The sequence below is a fragment of the Macaca fascicularis genome, chromosome 12 (assembly GCF_037993035.2).
Source record: "Macaca fascicularis isolate 582-1 chromosome 12, T2T-MFA8v1.1".
Lineage (NCBI taxonomy): Eukaryota > Metazoa > Chordata > Mammalia > Primates > Cercopithecidae > Macaca > Macaca fascicularis.
The window spans coordinates 65,897,748-65,916,232 of NC_088386.1; the positions used below are offsets into that span (position 1 = coordinate 65,897,748).

The 18,485-nt window shown below is 40.2% G+C and overlaps 1 protein-coding gene across 1 annotated transcript in view; it reads left to right on the forward strand.

Annotated features, from left to right (window-relative positions):
• Positions 1 to 18,485, forward strand: part of MYO3B (myosin IIIB) — a 491,510-nt gene that overhangs the window by 157,824 nt on the left and 315,201 nt on the right. Inside the window, exon 8 of the mRNA XM_045367230.3 lies at positions 11,805 to 11,870. Coding sequence (XP_045223165.2) covers positions 11,805 to 11,870 — 66 coding nt within the window. The remainder of the gene's footprint in view (positions 1 to 11,804; positions 11,871 to 18,485) is intronic.

Genomic DNA, 18,485 nt, shown 5'->3' on the forward strand with positions numbered 1-18,485 from the left:
AGGGAATGTTTTTTACACTGAGATGAGTCACGTATTACAATTAAATGTAAACTTTTTAAAATAATTGATTTTGAACAGGTAAGATGTGACTTAGGGAGAAAAGCAACTTTAGGAACAGCTGGGGCAAGATACTGAGAGAGACACTGAGAGAGACACAGACACATGACTGACTATTCAACTTTATTAATGGGATCTACCAATTATAATCAGAATGGCAGCTCTGTTGCTATAGTTAATACTATCAGGACAGTTAATTACACTCAAATGTCTTGCTTTCTTGCTTTTTTTTTTTTTAATATATTTTTTAAAATTTATTTATTTATTATTATTATACTTTAAGTTCTAGGGTGCATGTGCATAACGTGCAGGTTTGTTACATATGTATACTTGTGCCATGTTGGTGTGCTGCACCCATCAACTCGTCAGCACCCATCAACTCGTCATTTACATCAGGTATAACTCCCAATGCAATCCCTCCCCCCTCCCCCCTCCCCATGATAGGCCCCGGTGTGTGATGTTCCCCTTCCCGAGTCCAAGTGATCTCATTGTTCAGTTCCCACCTATGAGTGAGAACATGCGGTGTTTGGTTTTCTGTTCTTGTGATAGTTTGCTAAGAATGATGGTTTCCAGCTGCATCCATGTCCCTACAAAGGACACAAACTCATCCTTTTTTATGGCTGCATAGTTTTCCATGGTGTATATGTGCCACATTTTCTTAATCCATTCTGTCACTGATGGACATTTGGGTTGATTCCAAGTCTTTGCTATTGTGAATAGTGCCGCAATAAACATACGTGTGCATGTGTCTTTATAGCAGCATAATTTATAATCCTTTGGGTATATACCCAGTAATGGGATGGCTGGGTCATATGGTACATCTAGTTCTAGATCCTTGAGGAATTGCCATACTGTTTTCCATAATGGTTGAACTAGTTTACAATCCCACCAACAGTGTAAAAGTGTTCCTGTTTCTGCACATCCTCTCCAGCACCTGTTGTTTCCTGACTTTTTAATGATCGCCATTCTAACTGGTGTGAGATGGTATCTCATTGTGGTTTTGATTTGCATTTCTCTGATGGCCAGTGATGATGAGCATTTTTTCATGTGTCTGTTAGCTGTATGAATGTCTTCTTTTGAGAAATGTCTGTTCATATCCTTTGCCCACTTTTTGATGGGGTTGTTTGTTTTTTTCTTGTAAATTTGTTTGAGTTCTTTGTAGGTTCTGGATATTAGCCCTTTGTCAGATGAGTAGATTGCAAAACTTTTCTCCCATTCTGTAGGTTGCCTGTTCACTCTGATGGTAGTTTCTTTTGCTGTGCAGAAGCTCTTTAGTTTAATGAGATCCCATTTGTCAATTTTGGCTTTTGCTGCCGTTGCTTTTGGTGTTTTAGACATGAAGTCTTTGCCCATGCCTATGTCCTGAATGGTACTACCTAGGTTTTCCTCTAGGATTTTTATGGTATTAGGTCTAACATTTAAGTCTCTAATCCATCTTGAATTAATTTTCGTATAAGGAGTAAGGAAAGGATCCAGTTTCAGCTTTCTACTTATGGCTAGCCAATTTTCCCAGCACTATTTATTAAATAGGGAATCCTTTCCCCATTTCTTGTTTCTCTCAGGTTTGTCAAAGATCAGTTGGCTGTAGATGTGTGGTATTATTTCTGAGGACTCTGTTCTGTTCCATTGGTCTATATCTCTGTTTTGGTACCAGTACCATGCTGTTTTGGTTACTGTAGCCTTGTAGTATAGTTTGAAGTCAGGTAGCGTGATGCCTCCAGCTTCGTTCTTTTGACTTAGGATTGTCTTGGAGATGCGGGCTCTTTTTTGGTTCCATATGAACTTTAAAGCAGTTTTTTCCAATTCTGTGAAGAAACTCATTGGTAGCTTGATGGGGATGGCATTGAATCTATAAATTACCTTGGGCAGTATGGCCATTTTCACGATATTGATTCTTCCTATCCATGCGCATGGTATGTTCTTCCATTTATTTGTGTCCTCTTTTATTTCACTGAGCAGTGGTTTGTAGCTCTCCTTGAAGAGGTCCTTTACATCCCTTGTAAGTTGGATTCCTAGGTATTTTATTCTCTTTGAAGCAATTGTGAATGGAAGTTCATTCCTGATTTGGCTCTCTGTTTGTCTGTTACTGGTGTATAAGAATGCTTGTGATTTTTGCACATTAATTTTGTATCCTGAGACTTTGCTGAAGTTGCTTATCAGCTTAAGGAGATTTTGGGCTTAGACAATGGGGTTTTCTAAATATACAATCATGTCATCTGCAAAGAGGGACAATTTGATTTCTTCTTTTCCTAACTGAATACCCTTGATTTATTTCTCTTGCCTAATTGCCCTAGCCAGAACTTCCAACACTATGTTGAATAGGAGTGGTGAGAGAGGGCATCCCTGTCTTGTGCCAGTTTTCAAAGGGAATTTTTCCAGTTTTTGCCCATTCAGTATGATATTGGCTGTGGGTTTGTCATAAATAGCTCTTATGATTTTGAGGTACGTTCCATCAATACCGAATTTATTGAGAGTTTTTAGCATGAAGGGCTGTTGAATTTTGTCAAAAGCCTTTTCTGCATCTATTGAGATAATCATGTGGTTCTTGTCTTTGGTTCTGTTTATATGCTGGATTATGTTTATTGATTTGCGAATGTTGAACCAGCCTTGCATCCCAGGGATGAAGCCCACTTGATCATGGTGGATAAGCTTTTTGATGTGTTGCTGAATCCGGTTTGCCAGTATTTTATTGAGGATTTTTGCATCGATGTTCATCAGGGATATTGGTCTAAAATTCTCTTTTTTTGTTGTGTCTCTGCCAGGCTTTGGTATCAGGATGATGTTGGCCTCATAAAATGAGTTAGGGAGGATTCCCTCTTTTTCTGTTGATTGGAATAGTTTCAGAAGGAATGGTACCAACTCCTCCTTGTACCTCTGGTAGAATTCAGCTGTGAATCCATCTGGTCCTGGACTTTTTTTGGTTGGTAGGCTATTAATTATTGCCTCCATTTCAGAGCCTGCTATTGGTCTATTCAGGGATTCAACTTCTTCCTGGTTTAGTCTTGGAAGAGTGTAAGTGTCCAGGAAATTATCCATTTCTTCTAGATTTTCCAGTTTATTTGCGTAGAGGTGTTTATAGTATTCTCTGATGGTAGTTTGTATTTCTGTGGGGTCCGTGGTAATATCCCCTTTATCATTTTTAATTGCGTCGATTTGATTCTTCTCTCTTTTCTTCTTTATTAGTCTTGCTAGTGGTCTATCAATTTTGTTGATCTTTTCAAAAAACCAACTCCTGGATTCATTGATTTTTTGGAGGGTTTTTTGTGTCTCTATCTCCTTCAGTTCTGCTCTGATCTTAGTTATTTCTTGCCTTCTGCTAGCTTTCGAATGTGTTTGCTCTTGCTTCTCTAGTTCTTTTAATTGTGATTTTAGAGTGTCAATTTTAGATCTTTCCTGCTTTCTCTTGTGGGCATTTAGTGCTATAAATTTCCCTCTACACACTGCTTTAAATGTGTCCCAGAGATTCTGGTATGTTGTATCTTTGTTCTCATTGGTTTCAAAGAACATCTTTATTTCTGCCTTCATTTCGTTATGTACCCAGTAGTCATTCAGGAGCAGGTTGTTCAGTTTCCATGTAGTTGAGCGGTTTTGATTGAGTTTCTTAGTCCTGAGTTCTAGTTTGATTGCACTGTGGTCTGAGAGACAGTTTGTTATAATTTCTGTTCTTGTACATTTGCTGAGGAGTGCTTTACTTCCAATTATGTGGTCAATTTTGGAGTAAGTACGATGTGGTGCTGAGAAGAATGTATATTCTGTTGATTTTGGGTGGAGAGTTCTATAGATGTCTATTAGGTCTGCTTGCTGCAGAGATGAGTTCAATTCCTGGATATCCTTGTTAAGTTTCTGTCTCGTTGATCTGTCTAATGTTGACAGTGGAGTGTTGAAGTCTCCCATTATTATTGTATGGGAGTCTAAGTCTCTTTGTAAGTCTCTAAGGACTTGCTTGATGAATCTGGGTGCTCCTGTATTGGGTGCATATATATTTAGGATAGTTAGCTCTTCCTGTTGAATTGATCCCTTTACCATTATGTAATAGCCTTCTTTGTCTCTTTTGATCTTTGATGGTTTAAAGTCTGTTTTATCAGAGACTAGTATTGCAACCCCTGCTTTTTTTTGTTCTCCATTTGCTTAGTAAATCTTCCTCCATCCCTTTATTTTGAGCCTATGTATGTCTCTGCGTGTGAGATGGGTCTCCTGAATACAGCAGACTGATGGGTCTTGACTCTTTATCCAGTTTGCCAGTCTGTGTCTTTTAATTGGAGCATTTAGTCCATTTACATTTAAGGTTAAGATTGTTATGTGTGAACTTGATCCTGCCATTATGATATTAACTGGTTATTTTGCTCGTTAGTTGATGCAGTTTCTTCCTAGCCTCGATGGTCTTTACATTTTGGCATGTTTTTGCAATGGCTGGTACCGGTTGTTCCTTTCCATGTTTAGTGCTTCCTTCAGGGTCTCTTGTAAGGCAGGCCTAGTGGTGACAAAATCTCTAAGCATTTGCTTATCTGTAAAGGATTTTATTTCTCCTTCACTTATGAAACTTAGTTTGGCTGGATATGAAATTCTGGGTTTAAAATTCTTTTCTTTAAGAATGTTGAATATTGGCCCCCACTCTCTTCTGGCTTGGAGAATTTCTGCCGAGAGATCTGCTGTTAGTCTGATGGGCTTCCCTTTGTGGGTAACCCGACCTTTCTCTCTGGCTGCCCTTAAGATTTTTTCCTTCATTTCAACTTTGGTGAATCTGGCAATTATGTGTCTTGGAGTTGCTCTTCTCGAGGAGTATCTTTGTGGCGTTCTCTGTATTTCCTGGATTTGAATGTTGGCCTGCCCTACTAGGTTGGGGAAGTTCTCCTGGATGATATCCTGAAGAGTGTTTTCCAACTCGGTTCCATCTTCCCCCTCACTTTCAGGTACCCCAATCAGACGTAGATTTGGTCTTTTTACATAATCCCATACTTCTTGCAGGCTTTGTTCATTTCTTTTTCTCCTTTTTTCTTTTGGTTTCTCTTCTGGCTTCATTTCATTCATTTGATCCTCAATTGCTGATACTCTTTCTTCCAGTTGATGGAGTCGGTTACTGAAGCTTGTGCATTTGTCACGTATTTCTCGTGTCATGGTTTTCATCTCTTTCATTTCGTTTATGACCTTCTCTGCATTAATTACTCTAGCCATCAATTCTTCCACTTTTTTTTCAAGATTTTTAGTTTCTTTGCGCTGGGTACGTAATTCCTCCTTTAGCTCTGAGAAGTTTGATGGACTGAAGCCTTCTTCTCTCATCTCGTCAGTCATTCTCCGTCCAGCTTTGATCCGTTGCTGGCGATGAGCTGCGCTCCTTTGGCGGGGGAGATGCGCTCTTATTTTTTGAATTTCCAGGTTTTCTGCCCTGCTTTTTCCCCATCTTTGTGGTTTTATCTGCCTCTGGTCTTTGATGATGGTGATGTACTGATGGGGTTTTGGTGTAGGTGTCCTTCCTGTTTGATAGTTTTCCTTCTAACAGTCAGGACCCTCAGCTGTAGGTCTGTTGGAGATTGCTTGAGGTCCACTCCAGACCCTGTTTGCCTCAGTTGAAAATGCAGAAATCACCGGTCTTCTGTTTCGCTCGTGCTGGGAGTTGGAGACTGGAGCTGTTCCTATTCGGCCATCTTGCTCCGCCCCCCCCCCGCTTTCTTGCTTTTATGAGTAAGTAAATAGAATGTCTTTTTAACACATTCCTAAGTGTTTAACTGGATGTTAACAATTGTTTCTTATTTATTATACTTCATTCTTTCTATCTTCCTCTGTTTTTCCCCTTCTCCTCCAACACCCTCCTCCCCTAGTCAGCTGATTTATGTCCCCTCTGTGAACAGAGGTCCTGCTTTAAAATTCACAACTTTCAGGAAGCCTTTCTTAATTAACTCTGCCTCACTGAGAAATTTTTTACTCAGCGTCTCCTTGGTGAGTGTGCTTTAATGTTTGAGGGCTTCATTTTGCACCTTCTTGAGGCATTGCTTGCTAATTGGTTTTCGGTCATTTTTTTTTTTTTTTTTTTGCATATATGTTCTCTTAATTCATTTTCCAAACTAATGGACTCTTCATGAGATAAAATATGGGAAAGAGTGGGGCCTATGGGCATTGGAGACAGAAATACCTGAATTTAAAACCTGGTTCTTCCAATTTTTGCTGAATGTTCTTGAGAAAATTTCTTCTTTTAAGTTGCGTTTTCTTCACTTGTGAAGCTGGAATAATTCCTATTTATAGGGTTGTTGCAACGTTTAGTTGACCTATATGTGAAGCACTTGGCATGAAGCTTTGTGGTAGTAAGCACTCAACATATGATGGTTATTGGTATTCATCTCCTTCTGTCTCTGACCCACTATGTGTGTGTGTATAATGGTCGTGACATCAGCTATTGTCTACAGTGAGGTTTAAATTATGATTTTTTGCTCATTTTGGTTGTATATATTCAGGGACCTGGAGACATTTGGGCTTCAAAAGCAGAGGAATGAGGCTTATATTGTCAAATCCAAATCAAGTCAATATTCCTTTATTCTTCAAATCTGCTTGTTGTGAATAATTTAGTTGGAATTTGCTCACATCCGAAAGGGCTATTCTGTATTTGTCTAATTTTATGCTACTTTGAAGACCAAGTCATATTTTGTCCTATCACCATTTCTTGGCTTACCTACAACATGTATATGTTTGTATGCATTCATTCAAAAAATTTACTGAGTAGTTCTGTGCTGGGCACTATAGATACACAAGAAACATGAGTAGGAGCTTGCCAGGTGGACAAATTAGGGAGAGCATTCTAAACTGGAGGTACATCATGTGCAAAGTTCCTGAGGCATGAAAGAATAGGACCTGTTTTGGAGCCACAAGTACTGTGCAGCACAGTGCTATGGCATCTGGTGAGCAAGTGGTTTAAGATGAAATCAAGTAGACAGGTAGGTGATAGGCAAGACTATTTGTATATATCATGCAAAGGGGTTAACATTTTGTCATTCTGGCACTGTGCATCTGCTGAAGAATTTTGAGCAAGGAAACAACAAGGTCATATTTGTGTGTTATAAAGAAATTCTAGCTACCAAGTACAAGATGGATTAGAGGGGTGTGAGGCAGAGGGAAGGAGAAAAACAAGGAGGCCACTGGAGTAGTATGGGTATGAGATGATGAGTCACTGGACTAGGATGTGAAAGAGGGGACAGGTTATGAGTAAGGGATTTAGGAAGTAGAACTGAGAAGACTTGACATTTGATTGGTATATTAGTTTTCTATTACTATGATGACAAATCACCACAAACTTAGAGGCTGAAAACAACACAAATTTATTATCTTATAGTTCTTTAAGTTAAAAGTCTGCCATGGGTCTCAGTGGGCTAACATCAAGGTGTCAGTAGGGCTGTACTCCCTTTTTAAGCCTTAGGGGAAATTTATTTTCTGGCTTATTAAGGTTTTTAGCAGAGTTCATTTCCTTGCTTCTATAGAATTGAGGTTCTCATTTCTTTGCTAGGTATCAGCTGAGGCCCATTTCCATCTTTCAGATGCTGCCTGCATTCCTTGGCTCATGGCCACTTCCTCCATTTTCAAAGGCAGCAATGACAGGTTAAGTTCCTTTCATACGTTGAATCTCTCCTGACTCTTCTTTTTTCTTTCTGCCTCCCTCTTCCACTTTAAAAGACTCATGTGATTAAGTTGGGCCCATCTAGGTAATTCAAGACAACCTCCCCGTCTCCAGGACCTTTACCTTAATTACATAAATAAAGTCCCTTTGCCATATAAAGTAGAATATTAATAGGTTCTGAGGATTAGAATGTGGACATCTTTGAGGGAGCCATTATTCTGCATGCTCTAATTGGATATGGGAGAATGTAGAATCCAGGTTTCTGACTTCAACAGAATGCAGCCTTAAGAAAGGAAGGTGGAATGCAGCCTTAAGAAAGGAAGATGTTGTGGCCGGGCACAGTGTCTCACGCTTGTAATCCCAGCACTTTGGGAGGCCGACGTGGGTGGATCACCTGAGGTCGGGAGGTTCGAGAGTAGCCTGACCAACATGGAGAAATCCTGTCTCTACTAAAAATACACATTAGCCGGGCATGGTGGCATATGCCTATAATCCCAGCTACTAGGGAGGCTGAGGCAGGAGAATCGCTTGAACCTGGGAGGCGGAGGTTGCAGTGGGCTGAGATCGTGCCATTGCACTCCAGCCTGGGCAACAAGAGTGAAACTCCATCTCAAAAAAAAAAAAAAAAAAAAAAGGGAAAATGTTTGCTTTTGAACATGTTGACCTTAAGATGTCTCTGGGAAATTAAAATGCAACCATCTGGTAAGTAGTCAGATGCACCAGCTAAAAGGCAGACAAGAAATCAAGGCATGTTAGGAAGCTGTCAGCATACAGTAAGCCCTCAGTGAATGTATGGAATGGGAAGAGAATAGGGAGAAGAACGGGATTCTGGGATCGATAATGTTCTAACTGCAAAAGAGGGAGAAGCACTCACAAATGAAACAAGAATAACCTACATGGTTTCCCTTCACTGGTGTTCTTTCTGGGTTGTGAGAGAATTAGAATTTATATTGCCAGTCCAAACAAAGTACTGCAAAGTCTTCAAATTCATTTGGTTTTCATTATGTACAGATAATAATCTTTCACAAGATCTTGCTTTACTGAACCAAAGTAGAATGAACTCCAGGAAAGGCAGGCCATTTACAGGATCAAATGAGGTTCTCTTAACCAACTTTCTATGATGCTGGGCTCCAAAGAAGATGTTTCCTTGTGTGATGGTTATGTGAAGCCATAGAGGGTTGGCGGTGACCCGGGTGAGTGGCGGTTTGCTACCATTCTCCTCAGGCCAACAACTAAACAATACCCCCGTGCATATTTCCTGTGGAGAAAGAGACTGAAAACAGGAAGGTACATTGTTCTCTATATTAAAGTGGATATTCACCATCTATTTCTCACTGGACCCTTGCCGGGTCACTCTCTGCTTATGGAAGAGAGATGCCCCTTCCCTGCTGGGCTGGCCAGTGTTGAGCCTACTAGTGTCATTTCAGTCAAATCTGTTCAATCTGTCTACAAATGACTTAGTCACGGTGAACTGCTTTGGAGGTGAATTAAGTCTATTAGACAGTAGATTGCTTAAGCAGCTCTTCTCTGTGGGACTGACCTCAGTGAGAACAGAATGATCAGTTAACCTGAGAAGATCAAGGGAAGTACAAATCCTGGAAAGTGCTGTAGAGATGATCTAGGATAACCGACTCACTGAAAGATACAGCACCAAAGCTGCCCACAGAGGTGAGCTGGCAGGGCACGTGGATGTAAAACCTCAGATAGCCACAGGCAGTAAGAACTGCCGAGCCAAACTGGGATTGAAGCTGAAGTTATGTGATGGTACTAGGGAAAGATGAAGGCAAATATTGTTGAATGGAGTGAATGAGATAAAGAGGCAGCCTCCTCCTTTGTCTCTGATCCAGGAGAAGGGGGAAAAAAATTAACTGCTATTCTTTCTGGGTCATACACAGATAATTTACTGGTTTTTGAATTATAAGATGTGAAGGGTAACTAAATTCATATGCAGAACAGATAAATCATCTCCTTCCTCTAATCTTTCTTCCTCCTCACCTTATCCTTTCCTGCTGCTCTCTCTTCAGATCCAAAAGATCATATATAGTCTAGCCTCAAAGTTAGTTTTTTTGGACTTACTATGCTTTTTTATGTCCCTATGTCTTGGCACATGTTGTTTTCTGAGCCTGAAATAGCTTCACTTTCCTTCTGTATCTTGAAAAATCCACTCTAATTTTCAGGAGCCAGCTCAAGTTTATCTTCTTTATAAAGTATTTTGGGACTCCCTAGATGGAGTAAGCAGCACCTTAATTATTCTACCCACACACCATGCTTGTGCTTCTAGTATGTCACTTATCGTATTATGTTCTCATCATATGGTAGGAAAATACTCGGAAAGGTTATCTCACTGAGGATTAGACTCAGCTGCATGTACTAGTGGCTTGAAGAAAACGGAAGGCTATTTCTCTCTTATAAAGGAAGATTAGGGGGAAGCAGAGTAAAGCTGGTATGGCAGCTTTGCAATGTCATCATGAATCCAGTTTTCTATCTGTTTGCTTTATCATACTCAGCTCATAGTTTTCATTTTCAAGTTCATCTTGAAATTGATGTCCTCAATGGCTGCTCAAGCTCCAGCCATCATACCCATGCTCTAAAAAGAAAGAAGGGGGAAGAGGAAGAATGTCATGTCTCCCCTCTTTTAAGGAGACTTTCTGGAAATACCATATAATAATTCTATTTATAAATCATTGACTAGAACCCGGTCACAGAACCACATCTAGCCGTAAGGAACTCAAGAAATTATAATCTTTATTATGGCAGCAGTATGCTGAATTAAAAATTGCGCCATAAGAAATGAGAAGATAATGGATGTCGAGGGACAGCTTGTGGTCACATTATCTGATATATATTTATTTCTGGTAATTCTTGCTGCTTCCCATTCCTCTGCCTATTGAATCTGAGCAATCCATGGCTTTAGGAAGCAGTTGGAATCCAGGTAAAAACAAGGATCACATGTGATGGCTTTAAAATTTACAGCCATAATTCAGGTGTGCAGAACTGTCACTTTCTTCATTTTCTGAACTTGAGTTGCCCACAAGCCCCTATTTCCATGTATTGCTAGAAAAAAGTCTCATCAATTAAAGGTAATGTAGTCACTTCTGTTTTAAAATCAGATCTCTTTGGGGTATTCAATCAAATTCAGGGCTCTTCCCCCATCCCCCACCCCCCCCTTTTTTTTTTTTTTGCCCTCTCACCAGGAGGTGATCTGGTTATCTAAGGCTCTTTCTGCCATTCTCTCATTCTCTTGGACCTCCAATTATTAGGTATGGTATATGTCTGTCTCCTTCTCTACCCATGAACTTCACAGAGTCTGGGGCATTGTTTTGACTGTTTGACTTTCTCCAGCGCTTGTTGCAGAAGTTGATACATAGGAAATAGTTAAAAATGTGACTATGGCCGGGCGCGGTGGCTCACGCCTGTAATCCCAGCACTTTGGGAGGCCGAGGCGGGCGGATCACAAGGTCAGGAGATCGAGACCACGGTGAAACCCCGTCTCTACTAAAAATACAAAAAATTAGCCGGGCGCGGTTGTGGGCGCCTGTAGTCCCAGCTACTCGGGAGGCTGAGGCAGGAGAATGGCGTGAACCCGGGAGGCGGAGCTTGCAGTGAGCCGAGATCGCGCCACTGCACTCCAGCCTGGGCGACAGAGCGAGACTCCGTCTCAAAAAAAAAAAAAAAAAAAAGTGACTATGAATTTATGAGTATACTTTAAATGCATCACATAATTAATTCAAATAGTACCATAATGATCTGAAAATCCTGTACAATTAAAAGTCTATTTCACTAAAGCCCCTGGCACTATGTTTATAACTTTCTTATAGCACTAATAATCCTCAGTTCTGTTATAGTAGTTTGTGCGCTTGCCTCACCCCTCATTAGTGTGTCTGCTTCTGGAAGAATGTTCCTGATCTTTGTAACTTTCACAGGTCTGGAGAAGGCCAGGGACATAGTAGGTCTTCAGTCAATGAAAATGAATGACTACAGGAATAGGGGTTGGCACTTTATAATCCACCACTTAAAAAATGACTCTCACATGAGAACAAACAGATTTTATTAGAGCTATTTAGAATGATATCAATAAAAACAAGTTGATATTTTGCCTTTAATGAAACTCTTCTTTTTTAAGAAAAAATTGCTGTTGTTTTTTCAGAAATCCTCCACCAACTTTACTTCACCCAGAAAAATGGTGTGAAGAATTCAACCACTTTATTTCACAGTGAGTATTTCTTCCACTAAAAATTGCATATCTAGCAAGGCCTTGATCAGTGATTGGAGAAATCCAGGCTGTGGAATTTACTTGGCACTAGAGGTTGTTATGTCTGTTAGCACATTATGACTCAGGGTTTCTTTTAGTAAATGATAGAACATCCCTTTGCAAGATGTGAAAGGTAAGGCATTCCATTTGACTCTCAGTTATAATAAGTCCTTCTTATCATATGGATCACATTTATCTGAGAACCTACTTTGTCCTAGGGCAAATATTGACAACTTGTCATGTTTAATGGGAAGAGATGAAACATCTAAAAATCCGATGCCCACACTGGGACTAAAGAGAAGGAAGGTAGCAGCCTCCAACAGAGTTTTTGCAGTGTGAAAGTTGGGCTTGCTGTAGGATGTATGGCTTGGGAACAAGGGTCCAGTTTCCAAGATGACTGAGGGGCAAAGTAGAATCTCAGGCCTGGGGTACCAAGGTAAGGTATCCCAGCCAAGGCTGTGAAGGTATGAGGAACAAAATGGAGGCCAGGCTGATGGTGTGACATACCTGGTAGGAGCTATGTCACTAGGCAAGAATTACTGGGACTCAGACAGGAGTAGAATCAACAGCGAAACCAACAGTGGCTCAGCGGTGGGGTCATGAGCTTTTGGACCACACCAGTCCTAAATCTGAGAAAGATACTCAGACTACTGGAGGGGGTTACAAGACCCCAAGCTAGGGGCCTGGTGAATTGTGGGGACAGGAATCTAGACCAGGCATTACCAACCGTACCAAGGCACAGGAGCTTGGAAGAAGTGCTGTGGGATCTAGCATATCAAACAAGGTGTTCAGAGGTCATGGGAGGAGAAAAGAAGTGACCAAAATAGCTGATAAACAAGAAGCGGGGAAGGGTCAACACAAATTTTTCTAATTTATGCCTCTGTGCAAACTTAGTTTTCACAAAGAAGCCAGGCAATAAAGCAAAGTGGGTCTTTTATCATCTTCCTTAATAAATCACAATACAGATCAACAATCACTTATCCATAATTCCAAAATCCAAAGAGCTCCAAAAGATAAAAGTTATTTTGTAGTCGAGTCATTTAACAGCAAAACCTAACCTTACGTGAACTGATTTGGTTAACTATGAGGCTATTTATAGTTGTTATTTATCTTACTTAATGTGAATATTCATGTGTTTGGCGGCAGATATATTTGTTTGATTATAGTGTGCTGCCCCAGATCCTGCTGGGGCTGTTACATAATATACAGTAAATGTACCAGTTTCCCTTTCTAAAATTCGATAGAATTCTGAATTCCAAAATACATTTAACTCCATGGGGTTTGTGCAAACAGCTATGAACCTGTATTTCATTTTCATTTTCATTTTCATTTCAAATATAGTACAGTTGAGGGTCCCTGAATTCGTTTGCTTGTCCCTTCCCTCCTGAACTTTTGCCATGTTCCTCAGGAAAGGGGAGTGGAAAAGAACTCAAAGAACCCTACTAAGAAAGACTGTGTTGGAACATGACCATGAAGTTGAAGGCCAGGGGTGGAGGGTATCTCGTTGCCCCTTCAGCCCCACATTGACATTTTTGCCCTGGCTGCAGAATGCACTAGGAGCAGCCACAAGTCAAAGGTGATGGTGTCAGGCCATGTTGAGAGGAAAAACAGATACTTGTAGGAGGAATGATGCTCACATAAGAGCAGTGGAAGAGCCACTTCCAGAGGTTTGGGACCCAAAAGACTAGGCAGAGAAAACTAAAGAGCTGAAGACATGCTGGTAGCTTGGGACCACATTTCGGACCACCCCAAGGAAAGAAATCTGGGAGCTAAGGTTCCAATGATTTTGCTGGTAAAGGCTGGATCCAAAGACTTTTCCTTTTCATTTCATTGCTGCACAGAGATACCCTTGACTGACCTTGTCTAAGCTGTTGTCCTAGAAAAATCCATTACATATTCACTAATACAGCTTCCCATACCAGACTCTCCTGATGCCTCTAAAAATGTGATTAGACTCACAAAACTTTGGCTTATGTATTCTTTTTCAAGAGTATGTTTGTAATCATAAACTAAGCACAGTATTCCTTGGATGGATTTGAGAATAAAGGTACATAATTGATGACAGGGATTGGACTACACACAATGCAGTTGACTCTTAAACAATGCAGGGGTTAGGGGTGCTGACTACCCACCACCTTGTGAAGTCAAACATTGCCTATAACTTTTGACTCTCCAAAATCTTAACTACTGATAGCTTACTGTTGACTGGAAGCCGTGCCGATAACATAAGCTGTTGATTAATACATATTTTATATGTTATATGTTTTATATACTGTATTCTTACAATAAAGTAAGCTAGAGAAAAGAAAATGTTATTAGGAAAGTCATAAGGAAGAGAAATGTGTTTACTGTTCATTACTTAGAAGTGGATCATCGTAAAGGTCTTTGTCCTCATCTTTTTCACGTTGAATAGGCTGAGGAGGAGGAAGAAGACGAGGGGTTGGTTCCGCTGTCTCAGGGTTAGCAGAGGTGGAAGAAAATCCACGTGTAAGTGCATCCGTGCAGTTCAAATCCCTGTTGTTCAAGGGTCAACTATGCAGAAATTCCTCCCTAACACTGATGGTTCCTTATGGCAAATCCTATTATACGCCAATTCAGATCTGCTATGTTTTTCCCAATTCTGAGAATTTCAGATGCACTCATTCTGAGCTGCAAAAGGTCTTGAATACTAGAATGGAGGGCTAAACACAGAAAACAATGCCTTTGAATGTGTATACCATCAGGAGCAAAGCAAAAAGCATCCTGTTGAAATTGCAGGGGAGGGAGAGTCTGGAAAGTTTATAATGAATCAGGAAGGCAATTAGAAATTAAGTGATTATGTGGTTTATTCCTAGTTTAAGATGGATATATGTCATCAGTCTTCTTTTTGTTTAATGAGTTGTCTTTACAGTTTTTTATTACTGAAAAATTTTATATAGTAGGTGTTCATAGATTCCTTACGCACCTCAGCCCTCCAATCCTGCTTTCCCATAACATCTTAGGTTCTTCAACCATAAATTCTTCTGCAATATTTTTGGGAATATTTCTCAAAATTGGGGACTGATTATTATATTACATATCTTTAAATAGAAGCCTGCCCACCATTCCCAAATAATATACTTTCTTTTTTCTTTTTTTTTTGAGACAGTCTCACTGTGTTGCCCAGGCTGGAGCGCAGTGGCATGATCTTGGCTCACTGCAACCTTGGCCTCCTGGGATCAAGTGATTCTTATGCCTCAGCTGCCCGTGTAGCTGGAATTACAGCTGTGTGCCACCAGGACCAGTTAGTTTTTGTATTTTTAGCAGAGATGGGGTTTCACCATGTTGGCCAGGTTGGTCTCAAACTCCTGACCTCAAGTGATCTGCCCACCTCAGCCTCCCAAAGTGCTGGGATTACAGGCGTGAGCCACTGAGCCCAGCCCCAGATAATATCCTCTCATTTCATAGGGGAGACTGCTGACACTAGGCTGCCGTTACTCAGCCTATCAAATACAGTTTGACCAAATGCCATTCATTATATTTATTCAGATCTCTAATTCAATATAAACAATGATACTCACTGGTTTTGAAATGTCTGTTTAAAGAGAGAGGCTTAGTTTGTTTTTATACTTATCTTGCTTGTATTAGGAGGCAAGGGAAAGAAAGATGGAGGATTAAGACCTTCAGATTATAAGCTTTTCATTATTGGAGGGACTGGGCTGGAGAAGATGATTATCTGGTAATTTTAGGAAAATTTCTTTTAACCTGAATTATACAGATAATTGCTTCAGTTCCCTTTGTAAACCAAGCCACAGTAAATCTAATTGTTTCTCTTTAAAGAATAAATAGGACTAAAAGTTCCTTAACGGCTTTAAGACCTTTAATACTTTGTCCTCAAGTGACTGCTGAGCCGTAACAGAGTCGATTCAATACTCTAGGTCTTGGCCGGGCGCGGTGGCTCACGCCTGTAATCCCAGCACTTTGGGAGGCCGAGGCGGGCGGATCACGAGGTCAGGAGATCGAGACCATCCTGGCTAACACGGTGAAACCCCGTCTCTACTAAAAATGCAAAAAATTAGCCGGGCGAGGCGGTGGGTGCCTGTAGTCCCAGCTACTCGGGAGGCTGAGGCAGGAGAATGGCGTGAACCCGGGAGGCGGAGCTTGCAGTGAGCCGAGATAGCGCCATTGCACTCCAGCCTGGGCGACTAAGCGAGAATCTGTCTCAAAAAAAAAAAAAAAAAAAAAAAAAAAAAAAAAAAAATACTCTATGTCTTTTTTAGTCCATGCTGGTCACTACCCACCAAAAGATTTTGTATTACTGCTGCAGGGATCTGAACAAGCTGGTCTGGCTGCAGCCTCGTGATTATAGCTATGTAGACAGGGGACAGGGGTGTTTGTGTGTGCATGTGCATATGCGTGTAGGAGGGCCAGGGAGGTAGGAAAGCAGGAGCACTGGGGATGTGGCTTAGTGTGTTTCACATTTATTTCCAGCCTCCTTAATTTGGAGATAGTAGGAGAGATTTTTTAAAACGTCTAAAAGTCTAAAATACTTTTAGTAAACCTGTTTGGGGCATTTTAAAAGAAGCATCAGTCTGTTTGGTTCTGAACCTTTGGTTTTTAGTGATAATTGATTCATTTATACGTATTAGTTATGCATTTGTCAAAGCATGATTCCTGACAGCTTAGTTATGATAAATTTAATGCAATGTTCACATAAATTCTGCACTGCTTTTTATCCATATGCTAGGACCCTGCTTGATGTGTTTTGTCACCTCTATAATGTGTGGTTGGCTTTGCAGAGATTTCATTATCAGCCCTTTCCCCTATGACTAAAGCTATTTGCATAACAAGTTTATCTGGTTCAAGTACCAGCCAGACTTCTGCTTTGTCAGGAGGCTCCATTCAGAAGTAGCCTTTCAATAAGATAAAAATAATTTTCATTTTGTCAACTTCACCTTGGTCCTAATGGATGCCACTTTTCTTTTTAAGTTCAAACTAATTTCAGGTCTTTGGAACAAACTACAAATATACTTTCCAAGTCATTAATCAGAAGGTATTTGTGAGCTATGCTTTCTCATTTTGCCTCTAAAACTTTAGGGGTTTTATTAGGAATTAAATTTAGGACCTCATCATCAAAGGCCCTTGAGCCGATTAGTGAGACAATCAAGATGGATTTCTCTTGGTCAAGGGCAGTTCCACCAACAGCATCATGGCTCCTCAGCTTTGGATTTAATAATGACTTGAACTATATGGTCACCTGCACATGAACTGTTCTTGGAGTGGTTCGCTTGGGTGGTATAAGGGAGAAAAAGTAGTATCTTTTCCTCACCTATTGTGAGGTTAATGGCTGACAGTCCTATAACAAAAGACAGATTAACAAGAGAAAAGTGAAACAAATTTATTTAATGTAAGTTTTATGTGACACAGGAGCCTTCACTCAAAAACCGAGTGAAAACTACTTTTGTGGTTAGGTTTAATGAATGATGGACAGTTGTATAGAAGTATGATTGAACAAAAAAGGGGTATGATCTAATGGTACTCAACTGGGGGAGACTTAGCAAGTGCTCAGATTCTTCTCAGCCTCTCTGTGTAACATTTCTTCCTTCTGATTATAGGGCAGGTCACCCCTCACATGAGGATCTTCAAGAGAGAGGGGCTGGGAGAAGGTCAGAGGGACCTTTCTGTGTTTGTGGTTTTCTTAATTGTCTTCTGCTTAAAATACTCAGTATGCTGAGGAGCCTTGTTTTGGGGTAGCGTTTCCTGAACTGCATCAGCATCTAGCATACTGGAGTGTCTATTTCTCATTTCCCAGAGTGAGCATTGTGGCTGAGCCCTGCCATTTAGTCACAAATGTTGAAGCAGCCTTTCCTATCCCTCTAAATGACATTCAAATGGGTATAAGGCAGTTGCACTGAATGTTAACAAGATCACTCTGAGCCATAAAACTACGAAGACTAATGGTCATTTGCATATGTTTATTCTTTAAAAATTGAAACTCAGATCTGGAACACTTGCTTTCACTGTAGGCCTGAATGCTGATAAAGCTAACCATTTTGGGGTGGTTGTTTGCTTGACATTGATTGTATTTCCCTAAAGGCAACAATTCTCAGCTCTTAGCCTTTCTCCATTTTGTGTTTCAAGGCTGCTTAATTCTACATGGCTTATAGTGTCAATGAACAACACACTTGCAATGATAAATATCGTAACTCAGTGATTAAGTTCCACAGATATTCTTGGCTATTTAAGTCTTGTTGGATTCTCAGGAGGCCATGCGAAGGGTTAATACTTCCTAGAGTAGAAGGATACAATAACCTTTATTTACATTACTTCACAAATTTGTAATTTTAATTAAAATGAGCAGTGGTATCTCTAGTGACAGACTCTCTCCATTTTAGATTTGTTTAGCCAATCATTAGCTATTATGATTTCTTGAATTAATTAGCATCTCTTGAGCTACAGGGAATTAATGAATTAATAAAAACTCATGGAGAAGCTCAAAATTAACAAAAAAAAAAGTTAACCCCCCCCAAAATTATCCACTCCTCACTTAACATATATTGATCAATATGCTTATAAATGCAACTCAAATCCTTTCTTATTTTGAAATATTGGGATTTT